Raw genomic sequence first — 20005 nt, forward strand, 5'->3', positions numbered from 1 at the left:
CCACTTTAAGGTCATTTCTTTCCTGTTTCTTTTAGGTTGTATGTGTGAACAAAATTAATATTTGCATGTTAATCTGAAATTAATTTTCTTAACTCCCAAGTGTATTTTATAACACTCATTTCCATGTATTTACAGAATCCTTGGTTCTGGGATTACGCTCATGATCATCCCCTTCCTTCCTGCATCTAACATTTTCTTCAGAGTAGGGTTTGTGATTGCAGAGAGGGTGATGTATCTCTCCAGCACTGGTTACTGCATCCTCTTGTCTTACGCCATGTGTGTTTTATCAAAGAAAGGCAGGCGAATCAAGGTGGGGGGAACGGTGATTTAATTAAGTCCTGAAATTAACAAAGACTGGCACCTTTAGCTGCAGATTGTCAATTTAATTTTTGCCATCTGATTTTCTTTAGAACCTCCTCTCTGCTGCTCTGGTGGGCTTGGTGATTCTGAATATTATGCAGTGTATTCGACGCAGTGATCACTGGAGGTCAGAGGAAGCTTTGTTCACAAGTGCCTTGTCAGTGTGTCCTTACAATGCCAAAGTAAGAAAATTTAAAGTAATTTTAATGCAATAAACTTCTATTTCTGTATATATCTATAAAAACAAAACTTCATTGCTGTTTTTTGGAAAAACTGGATTTAGATGAATCTGAAAGATTACCTCCTTCTTGAAGTAAAATTCTGAGAAGGAGATTGTATTAATAGTACACAGTCACTCTGAAAGTCTTTCTATCAGAAGAATGGGCAAACACCTCTCCACTCTGCAATAAATGCAGATTATCAGCTCAACCCCATCTAGGGCCAAGAAGCCTATCCACCAACCCAAGCATTCACTGGTAGTGGTGGTGTGCCGGCTGCAATATATACTGTTCAACAACAGCACCTCCCCAAGCCTACTACCAACAAGGAGAGTAAGATCAGCCATGATCTTATTGAATGGCGGAGCAGGCTCGATGGGCCATTTTTGGCCTACTCCTGTTCCTACTTCCTATGTTCCTATGACAGGTCCCCCTCCAAATTGTACACTGTCCTGACTTGGAAATACTGCCTCTAGTTCTCAATCTTAGAACTTCTAATCCATCAACATTTTAGGGAAGACCATATTCTGTGATGTAGAAAAGAAACCTTGCATAACCTGGGAACATCCCAGTGTGTTTAACACTTTCAAACTGTGGGAAGCTAATTTGCACATACAAAAGTCCCAACATCAGCAAACTCACCTGTTTTTATTGCTGTTCTGATTAAATACCTTTTACATTGAAATTCTTTAACAATTCATCGGAAAAGCAGACCCTTGTAGTGTTGTATTAAAGTGAATTAAAACACAAAATGAGAGATTAAGGGAAAGCACCATGTATATGATACAGACCTGTACAACCTTCATAAGGCACCAACAGGTGGCTTTGGAATACAAGCAGAGCAGATAAGGAATCCGTGTTTTTGCTCTATGTGGAGTAAATGTAACCCAATGTTCTTATTAATCAACCTTAATACAGGGATATAGGGGAAGGAGGCAACAAGGGGTGTTACTTACTTTATAGGTAGAATAATTATGTAATCTTTTAGTTCAACTTGTTTACTTGAAGGTATAAAAGTTGATGCATCCCTTTGTTGGATGGAGGACCCCCCTCCCCAGAAACTGGTTTTAAGGCTGAAATCTGTAAGGGTTCCCTCAGGTTAATTCTAGCAGTCCTGATCCAATGTCCTTTGCATCAGGAAGTGGCAGTTTCAATACAACAATGACATTTGATGCTTTTTTAGAGCCTTTGGAGCAGGGCTTGAATCCTGACTCTTTCTATTTGGGGTGGGAGCGTTGCTACCCACTGAGTCGTAAGTGAAAGAATGAACTACATCGCCCACGTTGTTCAATTCGGATAAAGGTCTAAAAATTCTGAAGTCGAGCACAATTTGATGGGAACTCCGTGCACACAAAGCACACCTTGCATGAAGTGTTGGGTGCAGATGCTACAGTATAAACTGTTAGCTGGAATGTGGTTTACATTGGGGATCATTCTTGTCATTCTCTTAGCACACTGCTTGCAGCCCTGATCTTAGCCGTAGAACCAGTCTTAACTAAAGGGATCTGCTCCCGCACTAGATAGCGGATTGATATCTTTCAGGACTGCCGTCAGGGAGTCCTGACAGTGATAATCCCACCACCCAGCATGGTGCAAGAAATCAGAGGTCAGTTGGGTCCTGAGTGGGTACATCTTGCACGCACAAAGTTTCCATTGTACAAAATCAGAACCACCCTAGCGCAACTTTCTGTTTTATTGCAGGTGCACTACAATGTTGGCAAAAATTTAGCTGACCGAGGAAAAGTAGAGTCTGCAATCCAGTACTATAGACAAGCTGTGAGGTATTGCTGCACATGAATTAGTTCTCGTTCTGGACAGAAGGCACAGTGTTCTCTTATTAAATGGACATGCTTCTTCTTCATGGTTACATTAGAAATGACAAAGTCCTTATTTTTCCAGACTCCATCCAAAGTATGTTCATGCTATGAACAATCTCGGAAACATTTTGAAAGAAAGGAAGGAGTTGCAGGAAGCTGAAAAGTTGCTCTCCAGAGCTGTGGCCATTCAGTAAGTCTTTACCTCATCCCTGATTTTAGTCAGTTCACTTTTGAGAGAATACATTAACAATGTGCCTGACAATTCTACCACCATTTCCACTTCATGTTTACGTTGATCAAAGTGAACATAATTCTTGTACCTCAGAACATTCCTGCACTTGATTTTTAAAAAAATCAATGTTTCCTGACAATGAAAAGTTCTCGTTTTGATCTGAAACCTGTGTGAGAGAATATGGTAGAAGGGCCAAATGGTCTATTCCTGGTATGCCCTCTGTATGTAATTCTTTGTCAGTACCATATACAAAGAGTAGGAGGATCCAGTTTTCACACTTCCTGTCTGGTGTACAGGCCTGACTTTGCTGCTGCTTGGATGAATCTGGGGATTGTACAAAATAGTCTGAAAAAATTTGAAGAGGCTGAAAAAAGTTACTGGACAGCAATAAAATACAGGAAAAGATATCCAGACTGTTACTACAATCTAGGACGTCTGGTAAGTCAATGTAATATAAATTCAAAAATTGAACTTCTAACTATTTGTGTGAAACTAATGTCATTCTGGACGAGACTTTCCACTTCTGAAGGAGATCAGGAACCAAGAGTGTAAGCAAACAATTCCTTATACTCTTTATCCAACAAACCTCTCGGAGAAGCCTCTTTCCCAGATTACTGGGAGAATAGGGAACTCACTCCCACAGCAAGAGATTGAAAAGAAGAGCAGAGATAGGTTTAAGGAGATGGTGTTGGGTGAATGTGGGGAAATGGAGAAGGAGGGATGAGACTGATAGTGGACAAAAATGGGGACATCTGTGAAATTTTATGTTTTAGTCTAAGATACTTGTTCTGTACAGCCTGTTGTTTTATTTCTTCAGAACTGGTCCAGCATTTTAGTTTCGCATTACAAACTTTTTTTTAAAATTACTTTATGACCTTCCAACCACTGGTCTAATTCTTGATTGGTTTAGCTGAGAGATCTCCTTAGATGTGTAACTGTACCATCTCTAAAAGATATGATATAACTTATCAGCACTTGTGGAACCCAGAGGGGAGAGATAAGGTTATCACCAATATTTCTCTTAACTTAAATTATTTTGATCTTTCCTTTGCTGTTAGTATGCAGACCTTCATCGGAATGTAGATGCTCTCAATGCATGGCAGAATGCTACACACCTCAAACCTAACCATGGATTAGCTTGGAATAACTTGATCATACTACTCGATAACACAGGTATCTGACGTGGGATGGTTTACTTAATGTAAGGTTGTCTAACTTAAGACTATTTTCCTTGCAATTTATATGTTGTAAATGAGTATCATTTGAAAGTAAAATTACAGTCAATTGTTTATTCGGCAGGAAATATAATGAATGTAGGGAAAAAACAAAGAGCACGAGGAAGAAATTCATCCTCTGGGCATAAGCATCTCGTGCATGTGAGAGTATTGGCTACCTCTTATGCTATCATCCAAAATTAATTTCTATTGAAGGCCAACACTAACACATTTGTAAGGGCATGGAGTGGGGGCTTGATGCTCAAACACACACTAGGTGGGAGACAGAATTGGGGATTGATATACCCACACACAAATTAGATGGGGACATAAACCCCCCCACACACATTAGGAGAGGCATATAGTGAGGAATGAACACACTCATACTCTCCCTCACACACATACCCCTATAATCTAAGCTCTGACAGTTTAGGACTACCAGGCAAGACTACCCACTGTTTCACCTTGGATTGTACCTTAAAATTGGCCTTGCTTGTAAGACTTCATTACTGAACCTAATTTTCAACAAACCTTTTTGATCACTTTATGGATGTCGACGTGATTGTGATGGCTTATGAATTTCTAAATTTCAGTATGTGCTTTAACCTCCTATGGGTACATTTGCCACTACTTCAGCCTTTTTTTTATCCTGTTACCCAAGTGATCCTTGATCTGCATAAATCTGTTAGTTGTGTAAATCCAGGCTTGGATGCAAATTCCTATCCATTTATTAGATGCACATCAACTTTCTAATTAATGTTTAATTGAAATATTGAATGAATATTCCATTGTTCTGTAACCAAGACTGCAAGACCTGGTGGAAGTATCTGTTGGGTCTGCTTCCACATCCTTTCATGTAACATGCTTCAAGATGACAATAACTTGTGGCATGAAGAAATACTCAACGGCCCTCTGGTTCTTTGGTAATCACCTTGAATCCATATCCTCTGCTTGATCTGTCAGTACAAATAGTTTCTCCAGCCAAAATAATTCAAGCCTTTTTTGGGAGCTTTGGTTGGCTTACTGGTTAGTATAACTATTACAGCCCCAGTGACTGATGTTCGAATCTGTCGCTGTCTATAAGAAGCATGTATGGTCTCCCCCATGATCATGTGGATTTCCTCCAAGTGTACCGGAGGAAGCACTTGGAGGAATCATGTTCCAAAGACATACGGAGTTAGTATGCTAATTGTATTTGGCCAGTGTTGGTTCATGGCTGGAAGAGCCCGTTGCCATGCTATACATCTAAATTAAAAATTAAAACCTTTGTGGGTGCAACTCTGTATGATTGCAATAAAACAAGAATTAAAAACTCAGAAATTAATTCATTTTACAAAGTGAATTTACTGTAATCATTCACAGCTTTTGTTCACTGTTAAAAATATATGCAAGCTTAATTACTGAAAACTATTGAGCGACCCTCTCCAATTCCAGTATCAACACACAAAAAGCTGGAGAAACTCAGTGGGTCAGGCAGCATCTTTGGAAGACAATAGATAAACAACGCTTCAGGCCACACCCCAATATTGATGAAGCACTTTGGGCCGAAACTTCAACTGTCTATTGCCTTCTGTGGTTGCTGCCTGACATGTTGAGTTTCTCCTAGTTTACAGTATCTGCAGACTTCTTGTGAACTCTAATCACAACATGTTATATTGGATTGCTGAATGTTTTGTTGCTTTAATAACTAGGAAATTTAGCAAAAGCTGAAGTTGTTGGAAAGGAAGCTCTAAAATTGCTACCCAACGATCACACCATCATGTTTTCCTTTGCCAATGTCCTTGGGAAATTGAAGAAGTATAAGGTGAGTTGTCATAAGTTGGGAGATTGGAATGGGTTTATTAAAACTGCATGGAACACACAAACAATTTCATTCTTAAGTTTCTGGAGTGCAAGATTATATATTTTGGGAAGCTGAATGAGGGCTGGGCACACACCATGAATGGAAGAGCCCTGGGGAGTGTTACAAAACCAAGAGCCCAAGGAGTGTAAGTATGTAGATTCCTTGAAAGGGGTGACATAACTAGATGGAGTGGTGAAGAAGATGTGTGTCACTCTTTCTTTTATCAGTCAGGAGTAGAGTTGGTCATCAAGTTACAACTGTGCAAGTCATTGGTGCGACTACACTTGGAGTATTGTGTGGAGTTCTAGTCGCGAAACTATAGGAAGGATGTGATTAATCGAGAGAGGGTGCAGAAAAGATCATTGTGTGGAAACAGGCCCTTCAACTTGCCCACTCAACAAAAATGCCCATCTACACTCATCCCACCTACCTGTCTGTGTTGGTCCATATCCCTCCATACCCATCCTATCCATGTATTCACAAGGATGTTATAAAGGACTGGATAGGCTGGGACCCTGTAATGAAGGGGGCTGAGGGGGCACATAATGGAGGTTTAAAATCATGAAGAGCTTAGATAATCATTGCCTCTTTATTGGAGAGTCTAAAACTAGAGGGCATAGGTTGAAGGTGAGAGAGGAAATATATGGAGGAACTGAGGGACAGGTTTTTCCACACAGACTGTGCTGTGTATATGGAACAAAATGGTAGAGGTGGATACAATTATAATATTGTTGTGGGACAGGTACATGAATAGGAAAGGTTCAGTGGGATATGGGCCAAGCACAGGCAAATGTATAAGCTTAGTCAGCATGGTCAGGTTGGGCTGTGGGGCCTGTTTCCGTACTAAAGAACTTTGATTCTGTTTACTTTCAATCTGTCCTTCATAGCATCTGCTTTGCTTTGTGTATTTTTTTGATTATCAGGCCAAATCATTCTGACCTGTCTATCATTCAGATCATGACCTCATGGTCCCATGAACATGCCCATCATTCAGGACGTGGCCTGGTAGTCCCTTGGACCTGCCCATCATTCAGTAAGATTGTGCCTATCTTGTAACTCAGTCTTTCCCAAACTCCTGGGGGATTTGAAAGTGGTGAGGGAAGGATATCATATGTTATAGGCACTTCATGACGTTTTCATAATATTGAAGTAATTAAGTTGGAAATTGATGTAAATAGGAATACATGTGTATCGTGGCCATGAGCTTTCAGAGGTCCCTGGGATGGGGCTAATCTTTAGAATGATCGGTGGCATCATCAGGTATTTATTTTTGAGGGGTGGAGAGGGGGTTTCATTCACCATGCTAGCCCGACCTTGCTGCGCTTGCATGCCACATCATCTAATATCTCAGCAGCGTGCCAGCTTGTGTCCTGCCATGACTGGTGATGCTACAAGGATATATGAAGATATTTTGTCCCTGGATAAAAGTTGTGAGGGTATTTTTCATTCTAAGAAGGTTCCATTAAAATGTAAGGAAAACATTTTGAATGAGCCTTTCAGCTTCACTGGGCATCCCCAAGTATTTCTGGCCAATGAAAACTTTTGAAATGTAATTATTGGTATAGTGTACAGCATTATGCAGCCCATTTGTGACAGCAAGTTCCCACAAACAACTTGTTCTATTGACATTGATTGTGGGATCAGTACTATGCAAGACAATTGTCCCTTCAAAGCAATGACATGCAATCTTGTGCTTGCTGGAGAGGACATTCAGGATTTTGCTTAAACACCTCAGTTGTGGAACAAAAATTGGTAAAGTTTGAAACAAATATTCAATTCTTGGAAAAAATATTCATTTTAATACAATTAACTCTTCCAATTAAAGTTATAGGTGAAATTACCCATCTCTTCAAATCTTCAGTTATTTTCTTAAGCAATGGAATGTAGTTTAATTTATATAACTTTTTCAAATCATTGTCTATACATATCCCTAAATACTTAATCCCATCTTTAGGCCATTTAAATTGAATATCTTTTTGACATTGTAAATAATCACCATGTACTAATGCCATAAAATGTAACTTTTATCCCAATTAATTTTATAACCAGAAATTCTTCCATACTCCATCAATTGATCATAAAGTCTAGGTAATGACGATTGTGGTTGAGTCAAATATACCATAACATCATCTGCAAATAAACTTATTTTATGTTCTATTTGGTTTATCCTAAAGTCTTTTAACTGCTCATCTATACGAATCTTTTGTGCAAGAGGCTCAATGGCCAATACAAACAGAGCTGGAGATAAAGGACATCCTTGCCTACTTGATCTAGTTAAATTAAACAGTTGAGATATCTGTCCATTAGTTAATACTTTACCTTTGGGGTTTTATAGAGTGCTTTAATCCAATTTATAAAATTAAATCCAAAACGAAATTTACTTAAAACTTTAAACAAAAAAACTCATTCCAGTCTATCAAATGCCTTTTCTACATCTAATGCTACTGTTACATTTAAGTCTCCCCTTTATTGTGCAAAATGAATTATACTTAATAATCGTATTACATTTTCAAAGGATTGCCTATTTTTAACAAACCCAGTTTGATCAGTACTTACTAATTCAAGTAAAAAAATTATGAATTCAGTTTGCTAATATCTTCGCTATAATTTTATAATTAACATTCAGCAATGAAATTGGTCTACTCAAAGCTGGTTTTTAATGGATCTCTATTCTTTTTAGGAATTTTTTCAGGAATTAAATAAACAAGTTAGGAAATTTCTTTGGAAAGGTAAAGCAGCGAGTCTATCGATGGAAAAATTAACACAGAAGTTTGAACAAAGTGGATTACAACTTCCCAATTTAAAGAATTATAAGGTGGCACAACTGAGGTTTCTTGCTTCTTTATTTGGGAAAATTAAATTAGCTTAGGTGGAAATTGAGTTAAATAAAATTGGCGAAGAAAATGCTGAAGAGTTTATATATAAATGGGAACCAAGATTGATGACTGCTGACAGAGATGTTCCATTATTGAAATATTTGATTAAAATTTGGAATAAAATTAATTTAGAAAATGATGGTGGTTCCCTGCCACTAAATATGCCATTGGTTAACTCTCTTATAACTTTCTCTAAAGATAATCCATTTTTGAATATATGGTATCATAAAGGAATTTGTAAAATGGGGGGCGGTTATGAGAGTGGTCGATTGATGACATTTGATCAATTGAGAGCGAGATATGATATTCCTCGTATTACTCTTTTTTGTTATTTTCAATTGAGAGCTTATTTGAGAGATATACTGGGACCAGAAATGGTATTAATGAATTGTACAGATTTATAAAAATTGGTTACTGATGGAATTGTTAAGAAATTCATTTCATTAGTATATACTGAATTACAGGAGAAAATGTCCTCATTAGGTTTATATAGGTCAAAGGAAAGATGGGAACAAGAGTTAAATATATCAATAGATCAACAGACGTGGCAAAATTTGTGTAAAGATATTATGTTTAATACAATTAATGTAAGATATAGGTTGCTTCAATATAATTTTTTACATCAACTATATTTCACGCCTCAAAAATTGAATAAATGGAAATCAGATATTTTAGGTGTGGTGATGAGATTGGAACATTTTTACATTCAAATTGGCCTTGTTCAAAAGATAAACCATTTTGGATTTCTATTAGTAACTTTTTGCAACAAGGAACTGGTGTTGTTTTTCCCATTAAATCCTGAATTATTTTTGATGGGAAATTTTGAAAATATAATTCCTAAATTAAATTTATCAGATTCTCAATTAAAATTTGCTAAATTAGCTCTGATAAAAGTGAAAAAATGTATTGCTGTTAATTGGAAATCTGATGTCTCTTTAACATTAGGAAAATGGCAAGCAGAAATTCAAAGTTATATTCTGTTAGGAAAATTTACATATAATTTGAGAGGTAAATTTTTTTTTACTGATTTGGAGCCTGTATGCTCAAATAGTAGGTTTAAATTTATAAATAATTCCTTTGATTCCTCCAGTTTCATGAAGTCTTCCCTGAATGAATTATCTTTTTGTGGAAATGTCTTCATGTGAGATCTTTGAGTGTTTCCAAGAGCAATCCAAATTAATATATATTCTTATTCTTTTAGTATATTTGTGGTTTTATATGCATCTCTTGTAGTTTTAGATTTTTTTGGGGGTAGAGAGTGGGGTTTTTGGGAGGGTGTTTTAGTTAATTTTTTTTAATATATATAAATTCAACAAGTATTGATCATTTTCTTTGTATACTATTTTGATATATAAAAACTATCTCTGCATATGTTTATTATAAATAAAATACTTTTTAAAAAATCACCTCATTTGAATGACAATACCTCTGATAGTGTGATACTCCCTCACTCCTGGACCACACCTGTGTCAACCTGGCCATTTCTAGAGAGGGATTTGAATCTAACTCTAAGAAGAGGATGTGACTTCTCTGTGCCAGGCAAGCAACAACAATGACAACACAGGCATGGATGTGTAACCATGAAAACTCTGCAATTTACTGCATAAAACTTTCAATAAACTGCAGTGCTTCTTTACTTCAATCATTTTACAATTGAACCATTGCCTGCTTTTGTTCACACAGGAATCTGAAAGTCTGTTTCTAAAAGCTCTTCAGATCAATCCCAACATTGCAAGCTATCATGGAAATTTAGGTAGGTGTTAATTTAAACATTGTAAATTACTTGTTTTTTTATGACTAAATTGTACACCTTTGCAAATTTTATTGAAGTACAGAAAATTGTATTTTATTCTATTAATGAGCTTTAAAATTTGATGTTCCTGAGTTATTGTTAAAGATAAATCCATCCTTCACACATCATCATTTCAACATGAGCAGGAGGACAGACTACTTGGCCTCAAGCCTGCCAACTATTCTGTAAGATTGTGGCCTGATCTTACAGCTTAATGGTTCCCAAGCTCCTTAAATGAGATGAGAGCAGTGAACACCTGTAACAGTAAGAGCAATGAACATTGGCATTCATTAAAGGTAGCCAAAGAAACTTTCCCCATCAGGGTTTTCCAGATGATAACCTCTTTCTTTCAGGTCACCACAGAGTTCCTTTTTGTTTCTCTTATTTCAAGTGTAACATTAAGCAGCCAGTCCTATCCTCTTGTATGGACTACAAGGGCTTTGACCAGGCTGAACTAAGCACTCTCAACCCGTCTTCCAATTGGGGTTTTTCCACAAGCTTGCCAGCTTGTCCTGTTCCAGTCCCAGCTGCTGCTGCTGACTGTAAAACTGCAGAACTGATCTCACTCACTCACTCACTCACTCACTCACTCACTCACTCACTCACTCACTCACTCACTCACTCACTCACTCACTCACTCACTCACTCACTCTCTCACTCTCTCACTCTCTCACTCTCTCACTCTCTCACTCACTCTCTCTCTCACTCTCTCACTCACTCTCTCACACACACACACACACACACACACACACACACACACTGAGAAAAGCCTGTTTGGCTCTCACTGCTTGAAAAACCACATGGCCCTCTTAGAACAGCAAGCTGCACTGCAGACCTGCGGCTCCAAACAACAATCCATTAGTGAAGTCTCTTGGGCACTCCCCAAAGTTTTTGCAAAGCCCCCAGCAGCCACCCTGTCTGGCTTGAGCAGAGCTCTAATATTTTAAGAGATCTGTTTTGAAGTGTTTGTTTGCGACATACACTAAAAAACCTGCCCCAATTTATCTCCCAAAAACATATCTATATACAATACAAACACAACATAATCTGTCACAGAGTAATCATTTTAATATCACCCAACAAAAATAACATCGGATCCTGTAATATTTTCTCCAAAAATGTTTTTACATCTAACCAAAAATTTTTTATTCTAGGTCACTCCCAAGTAGAGTGAAAAATTAACCAATTTCTTGATCATATCTAAAATATAAATCTGATGCTACTAAATTCAACTTTTTAAATTTTTGGTAGTTAAATATAATTGATGTAAGGAATTATATTGAACTAATCTATATCTTACATTAATAATTTTCATCATACTATCCTTACAAAGTTGCTTCCAATCCTTTTCATCTATTGTCTACCTAAATCAACCTCTCATTTTAATCTTGATTTATGAATTCCTATTCTAGAAGCTGTTTTCTGAAGTAATTTATACATCTCTGAAATAAATTTATTCATGCCACCCTTAGTTATTAATAATTCTAATTCATTTAGTCTAGGTAGTCTCAAATTACATCCTATCTTATCAATCAAAAAAAGCTTTAACTTGATAGTAACAAAAAAAGGTAGTGCTTGGGACATTAAATTTTTCCTTCATTCATTGAAAAGTAATAAATTCACCTGCTTCAAAACAATCTTCTATTCTCTTTATTCCCATTTGGCTCCAAGTCCTTAAAAATTGATTATTCATAGAAAAGGGAAATTCTATTTTGATATAAAAGTGTTCAATGAGAAATTAAACCCTTTCCTCCTATTTCATAATCTATTTTATTCTATAATTCAATCAAATGTCTAAAAATAGGTATATCTCTAATTCCTATTAATAATTTAGAATTCCATTTATAAATGAAATCTTGCAAATAATCTTCAACTATTTTACTCAATTCTATTTTTAGCCCAAGTTAAAGTTTTCTCTAAATCAAACATTCCATAATAAATTTCAACTGGGCTGCTCTATAATAATTCTTAAAGTGAGGAAGTTGTAAACATCCTAATTCAAACTTCCAAGTTAATTTCTCTAAACAAAGTCTAGGGATCTTTCCTTTCCATAAAAACTTTCCAATACTTGAATTTAAATCCTTGATTTTTTTTTGAGGTATAACGCAAAGGATTGACTGAAAGAGATATTGAACCCTTGGAAAAATATTCATTTTAATATAGTTTACTCTACACATTAAAGTTATAGGCAAATCATTCCATTTATTTAAATTATCTTTAATTTTACTAAATAAAGGTAAATGATTTAATTTAAATCATTATCAATTCAAATCCACAAATATTTAATTCCATTTTCTGACCATTTAAATTGAATAAATTGTTTACACTAAATATAAGCTCCATTTACCAAGGGCATAATTTCACTTTTATCCCAATTAATTTTATAACCTGATATTTTACCATATTCTTTCAATCTTGTACATAGAGAACACAGCAAATTTATAGGATCTGTCATATAAATCAAAACATCATCAGCAAGTAAATTAATCTAATGTTCCTCTGCACTAACTTTAATACCTTTAATACCAATAACCTGTTTTATTACTTTTGATAAAACAAACAAAGCCGGATATAATGGACATCCTTGTCTAGTTGATCTAGACAATGAAAAGGCCAAAGAAATTTGTCCATTGCCAGAAGGATTTTTATATAATGATTTAATCCAATTAATAAATTAGGATCCAAAACCAATTTTTTCTAACACCATAAATAAATAATTCCATTCTAACCTATCTCGGCATCTAAAGCAAATGCCACCACCAATTTTCCTTTCTTTTCAGATATATGTATTAAACTGATCAATCTAACAATATTATCTGCAGAATGTCTTCCTTTAACAAACCCAGACCGATCTATATGTATTAAACCAGGTAAATAATTAGCCAACCTATTTGGATCCCTATCATTCTTGGGTATAACGGGGTATAATCATTCAAAAATGATTCCGGTAGAGAATGGGTTTCACTTACCTGCTTTAATACCTCCATAAAAGGAGGTATTAATAAGTCTTTAAAATTTTTATAGAATTCTGGCAGAAAACCATCCTCTCCAGGAGAATTACCAGTTTGTAAAGAATTACGAGCATCAATAATTTACCTCACCGTGAATGGTGCATCTAAATCTTTTTGATCTTGGCAATTTAAAGTGGGTAAAATTTAGACCAAAAAAAATCTTAATCTTACCTTCATCATCAGACTGAGATGTATACAATAAAATAAAAATCTTTAAAAGGATCATTTATTTATTTTTTCATTTTTAATTTATTTTTCACACTATGAACCATATTAATCAAAATACACACAAACATTTCCCTCTTGAATATACAGTGGCATTTTCTCCCCTTTCCCCCCTCCCTTCCCTCCCTCCTTCCCACCCCCTTCCAAACCCATTAAATGTTCAACATATACAATACAATAAAACCATTAAACAATGTCATCACACAATGAAAATAAACAAGAAAATTGTGTCATCTACTTTTACACACTGGGTCAGTTCGTTTTGTCTTCTTCGCATTCTATCATTTTCGGGGGTGGAGATCCGCGGTAGGCCCTCTCTGTTGTGTTCCATGTATGGTTCCCAAATTTGTTCAAATAATGTGACTTTATTTTTTAAATTGTATGTTATTTTTTCCAATGGAATACATTTATTCATTTCTATGTACTCTCAGGCTCTCTTCTGATTTCCAAGTTAGATAATACATTTTTTTGCTACAGCCAAGGCTATCATAATAAATCTTTTTTGCGTTTCATCCAGTTTGAGGCCTAACTCTTGACTTCTTATATTACTTAGAAGAAAGATCTCTGGATTTTTTGGTATGTTGCTTTTTGTGATTTTATTTAATACCTGGTTTATATCTTCCCAAAACTTTCCCACTTTCTCACATGCCCAAATTGCATGTACTGTTCTTCCCGTTTCCTTCTTACAATGAAAACATCTGTCTGATACTGTTGGGTCCCATTTATTTAACTTTTTGGGCGTGGTGTATAGCCTGTGTAACCAATTATATTGTATCATGTGTAACCTCGTGTTTATTGTATTTCTCATAGTTCCGGAGCATAGCTTTTCCCATGTTTCATTCTTTATCTTTATGTTTAGATCTTGTTCCCATTTTTGTTTGGGTTTACAGCTTGTTTCCTCGTTCTCTTTCTCTTGCAGTTTGATGTTCATGTTTGTTATAAATCTTTTAATTAGCATTGTATCTGTAATCACATATTCAAAATTGTTTCCTTCTGGTAACCTCAGCCTGCTTCCCAATTTGTCCTTCAAGTAGGTTTTCAGTTGGTGGTATGCAAACATTGTACCATGAGTTATACCATATTTGTCCTTCATTTGTTCAAAAGATAATAATTTATTTCCCAAAAAACAATTTTCTATTCTTTTGATCCCTTTTCTCTCCCCTTCTATTGTGAAAGAGATTCGTTGATTTTGCATCATTATTAATTTTGGTAGTTGATAATTTGTTTTATTCCTTTCTATGTGAATCTTCTTCCAAATGTTGAGCTGATGGTGCAGTATTGGTGAATTCCTATGTTCCACCAGGTTTTCATCCCACTTATATAGTATACGTTCTGGTACCTTCTCCCCTATTTTATCTAGCTCTAATCTGGTCCAATCTGGTTTTTCCCTTGTTCGATAAAAATCTGATAGGTATCTTAATTGTGCTGCTCTATAATAATTCTTAAAGTTTGGTAGCTGTAAGCCCCCTTGTTCCATTCTGTTAATTTATCTAGCGCTATCCTCGGTTTCCCCCCTTTCCATAAGAATTTCCTTATTATTTTCTTTAGCTTATTGAAGAATTTCTCTGTTAGGTGAATTGGTAACAATTGGAATATGTATTGTATCCTTGGGAAGATATTCATATTAATGCAATTTACCCTCCCTATCAGTGTTAGTGGCAATTCTTTCCAATGTTCTAAGTCATCCTGTAATTTCTTCATTAATGGCTGATAATTTAATTTGTATAGATGGCCTAAATTATTATCTAATCTAATACCTAGGTATGGGATTGCTTGTGTTTGCCATTTAAATACTGATTCTTTTTTAAACTCTGTGTAATCCGCATTATTCATTGGCATCGTTTCACTTTTATTTGCGTTGATCTTGTACCCTGATATTTCTCCATATTCCTTCAATTTCTTATGTAGTTCTTTTGTTTATATTTCTGGTTCTGTTAAGTATACTATGATGTCATCTGCAAATAAACTGATTTTATATTCCTTCTCCTTTATTTTTATCCCTTTTATTTTATTTTCTGTTCTTATCAGTTCTGCCAATGGTTCTATTGCTAAAGTGAACAGTGAGGGAGATAGTGGACATCCCTGCCTTATTGACCTGCTTAATTTAAATTGATCCAATACATATCCATTTACTGTCACATTCGCCAATGGTCCCTTATATAATGCTTTAATCCAGTTAATATATTTCTCTGGTAGGTTGAACCTCTGTAATACTTTGAATAAATAATTCCATTCTACCCTATCAAAGGCTTTCTCTGCGTCTAAAGCAACAGCCACTGTCGGTATCTTATTTCCTTGTACTGCATGTATTAAGTTAATGAACTTACAGACATTGTCCGTTGTTCGTCTTTTCTTAATAAATCCAGTTTGATCTAGTTTTACTATTTTTGGTACACAGTCAGCCATTCTGTTTGTTAATAGTTTTGCTATTATCTTATAATCTGAATTAAGTAGAGATATTGGTTTATATGATGCTGGTGTTAGTGAATCTTTCCCCATCTTTGGTATTACTGTAATTATTGCTGTTTTACATGAATCTGGCATGTTTTGTGTTTCTTCTATCTGGTTCATTACTTCCAAGAGAGGAGGAATTAATAACTCTTTAAATAGTTTATAGAATTCTATTGGGAGTCCATCCTCTCCAGGGCTTTTATTGTTCGGTAGCTTTTTTAATATATCCTGTATTTCCTCTATTTCAATTAGTTTTATCAATTTGTTTTGCTCCTCTTGCAATTGCGGTAGTTCAATTTTAGCTAAAAACTCATCTATTTTGTCTTCTTTCCCTTCATTCTCAGTTCGGTATAATTGTTCATAGAATTCCTTAAAGTTTACATTGATCTCTGTTGGGTTATATGTAATTTGTTTGTCCTTTATCCTTGATGCCAATACAGTTCTTTTAGCTTATTCTGTTTTAAGTTGTTCAGTTTTGTGCATTTTTTCTCCTCGCTCGTAATACTTCTGCTTTATTTTCATTATGTTCTTCTCCACTTTATACGTTTGTAATGTTTCGTTTATTTATTTTTTCAACCGCCAATTTTCTTCTTTTTGTTGTATCTTCCCTTATTGCTAGTTCTTTTTCTGTACTTCCTATTTCCCTTTCCAACGGTTCTATTTCCTGATTGTAGTCCTTTTTCATCTTAGTTACATAACTTATATCTGCCCTCTAATGAAGGCTTTCATTGCATCCATAATATAAATGTCTTTCACTGATTCCGTATTTATTTCAAAGTACATTTTAATTTGGCATTCAATAAATTCTCTAAATTCCTGTCTTTTAAGTAGCATGGAGTTTAATCTCCATATTTATGTTCTTGGTGGGATGTCCTCCAGTTCTATTGCTAATAACAGGGGTGAATGATCAGATAACAATCTAGCTTGATATTCAGTTTTCCTAATTCTCCCTTGGATATGGGCTGACAACAGGAACAGGTCAATCCTTGAGTATATTTTATGTTTACTTGAATAATATGAGTATTCCTTCTCCTTTGGGTGTTGCCTCCTCCATATATCCAAAAGTTGTATTTCCTGTATTGATTTAACCATAAATTTTACTACTTTGTTCTTTTTGCTAGTCTTTTGTCTAGTTTTATCCAACTTTGGGTCCAAATTAAGGTTAAAATCCTCTCCTATCAATATATTCCTCTGCGTATCTAGAATCTTCAAAAAAAAATCTTGCATAAACTTTTGATCCTCTTCATTAAGTGCATATATATATATATGTTTTTAAAAACTTTATTTATTCGTTCAAAAAACAAATAATATATGACATATACAACAATTAACCATAAACATGAACATTATTTTTTATATATGAAAAAAAAGAAAACCCCCCCCCCCCCTTCAGCCAACTCTCCTAAGGAGAGCCATAAAGAAAGAAAAAATATTAAAGAAAAATTAAATATACATATTAAGATCTAATCAATGTAAATTGAAATGTAAATATTCTGAATATAAGAACCACTTATTAATAAAAATATTATAATCATGTGAAATATACATAATTGTTTCCATTATTAAACAATATTTCATCTCATTATGCCATCTATTAATATCAGTCATATTTGTATATTTCCACGAACTAGCAATACATTTTTTTGCTACGGATAAAGCTAAATATACAAAAGCAAGCTGAAACTTATCTAATCCCAAGACTTTCAGAGGCTACAAACTACCCAATAAAAATACTGTCGGATCTAAAACTATTTTAGTCTTATACAGATATTCTAAAAACAATTGAATTTTCTTCCAAAAAGATTGTATATGTATACATGTCTAAACAGCATGAAAAAAAGTTCCAACCATATCACCACATCTAAAACACAACTCATTCATGAAAACCATACTTTTTAAATCTTTCAGGTGTTAAGTATAATTGATGTAAAAAATTGTAGTTAATCATTGCATAACATGCATTTATCAATCTAGTTACACTATCATAACAGATATCTAACCAATGATCTTCAGAAAAAATAAAATCAGTATCCGCTTCCCATTTACTTTTAGATTTATTCCAACCCTTTTTATTAAGTGCAGATATATTGACCAAATTCCAAAATTCTGAATATATCTTGACACTTTATCATTACATACCTCCCTGCTGGATCTATCATTTCCTCCTCTATTTTGATTGGTACATTTTTATTGATTAATATAGCTACACCTCTGGGTTTTGAATTATATGATGCTGCTGTTACGTGCCCTACCCAGTTTCTCCTTAATTTATTATGTTCCACTTCAGTTCGATGCGTTTCCTGCACGAATGCTATATCTATTTTTTCTCTTTTCAGTCAATTTAATAGCCTCTTCCTTTTGATTTGATCATGTATTCCATTAATATTTATAGTCATATAGTTCAACATGGCCATCTCATATCCTGTTTACACCTCATTTCCGCTTCCTCACCACCTCCTTTCCCCTTTTCCCCATTTTCATCTCTCAGTTTTCCCTTTTTGAACTCAATGTATGACAATACTTCTAAAACATAAAATACTTCTACCACTCCCACATCTAAAATTCCCTTAACCCCAAGTGTTCCGCACCCCCTCTCTGAGTTGCCCCTTGTCCCTTGCTGGGCAACCACAACTCCCCTCTCCATTCGGATTGCGAACCCACTCGCAAGCGTCAACTGATTTTGCAGTGACTATTATTCTCTCCCACCCAACCCCCATCAGAAAAGACTTTTATCTTCACATTAAAACAAAGCTCACCCTCTTTTCTTCTCTTTTCCCCCATTCCTTCCCCCCTCTCCCTTACTTCCCTTTTCTTTCCCTTTTTTCCTTCTTACTTATACATTATTTTTGCATCTTTATATGTAGTTTGTCATCATTCTTCGTTCTTTTTACATCTCTTCATCTCTCTTTCTATCTTGCAGACGTTCTGCAAATTCTCATGCTTTCTCTGGATCCGAGAACAGTCTGTTTTTCTTCCCCAGGGTAACTATTTTAAGCACCGCTGGATATCTTAACATAAATTTATGGCCTTTTTTCCATAGGATCGATTTTGCTGCATTAAACTCCTTCCTCTTCTTGAGTTCAAAACTTATGTCTGGGTAAAAAAAATATTTTTTGACCCTTGTACTCTAATGGATTTTTGTCTTCTCTAATTTTATTCCTTGCCCTCTCCAATATATTTTCTCTTGTGTATCTCAGAAACAGATCTTGGTTTTTGTTGTGACCGTGGTTTCGGGGCTAGTGTTCTGTGTGCCCTTTCTATTTCCATTCCTTCCTGTATTTCTGGCATTTCCAGGACTTTTGGGATCCATTCTTTTATAAATTCTTTCATATTTTTGCCTTCTTCATCTTCCTTTAGGCCCACTATCTTTATATTGTTTCTCCTACTATAATTTTCCATTATATCCATCTTCTGAGCTAACAACTCCTGTGACTCTTAACTTTTTGTCACTTTCTTCTAATTTTCTTCTTAAGTCATTCACTTCCATTTCCGCAGCCATTTCTCATTCTTCCACATTTTCTAATCTTTTCCCTATTTCTGTCATGACCAGCTCTGTTCTACTCACTTTTTCTTCTGTACTTTTCATTTTACTAAATTCTAATGTCAGCCATTCTTTTAATGCTTTCATTTGTTCTTGAAATTGTTTTTAATCTATGTACTGTCCATCTATTTTACCTTCTATTCCTCTGTGCTAAGCTTGGTGTTCTTCTTCTGTGTCTGCTCTTAGGTTTGTGTCTTCTCCTTCTCTTCCTTGTATTTGTGTCTCTTCTGACTTTCTTGTTGCGCTGGTTGCCTCAGTTTGTGGGGTGTTTTTTTTTCATGGCTTCTTGTTGTTGGTCCTGTTCTTCTGGGCTAGTTATCTGTTGGGCTTCCTGTTGCTGTTTTTCTTTCTTATCACTCTCTTTCCCATTGCTTTCCTCTTCTTCCAGCTGAGAGCCCTGCTGTCGGGCCTCTCTCAGCTGGTCG

The 20005-nt window shown here is 35.3% G+C and overlaps 1 protein-coding gene across 13 annotated transcripts in view; it reads left to right on the plus strand.

Annotated features, from left to right (window-relative positions):
* Window positions 1–20005, plus strand: part of tmtc4 (transmembrane O-mannosyltransferase targeting cadherins 4) — a 95585-nt gene that overhangs the window by 69272 nt on the left and 6308 nt on the right. For 10 of the 13 annotated variants that reach the window (XM_069890487.1, XM_069890482.1, XM_069890485.1 and 7 more), the window contains 9 exons: window positions 136–310; window positions 411–542; window positions 2280–2359; window positions 2478–2585; window positions 2924–3065; window positions 3686–3800; window positions 5533–5645; window positions 8365–8499; window positions 10244–10313. In XM_069890487.1, the coding sequence (XP_069746588.1) occupies window positions 136–310; window positions 411–542; window positions 2280–2359; window positions 2478–2585; window positions 2924–3065; window positions 3686–3800; window positions 5533–5645; window positions 8365–8499; window positions 10244–10313 (1070 nt within the window). Of the gene's footprint in view, window positions 1–135; window positions 311–410; window positions 543–2279; window positions 2360–2477; window positions 2586–2923; window positions 3066–3685; window positions 3801–5532; window positions 5646–6638; window positions 6718–8364; window positions 8500–10243; window positions 10314–14105; window positions 14126–20005 lie in introns of those variants that run through there. The other 3 variants (XM_069890491.1, XM_069890493.1, XM_069890490.1) reach the window with 3 other exon arrangements.

The sequence above is a fragment of the Narcine bancroftii genome, chromosome 7, assembly GCF_036971445.1.
Source record: "Narcine bancroftii isolate sNarBan1 chromosome 7, sNarBan1.hap1, whole genome shotgun sequence".
In the NCBI taxonomy this organism is placed as follows: domain Eukaryota; kingdom Metazoa; phylum Chordata; class Chondrichthyes; order Torpediniformes; family Narcinidae; genus Narcine; species Narcine bancroftii.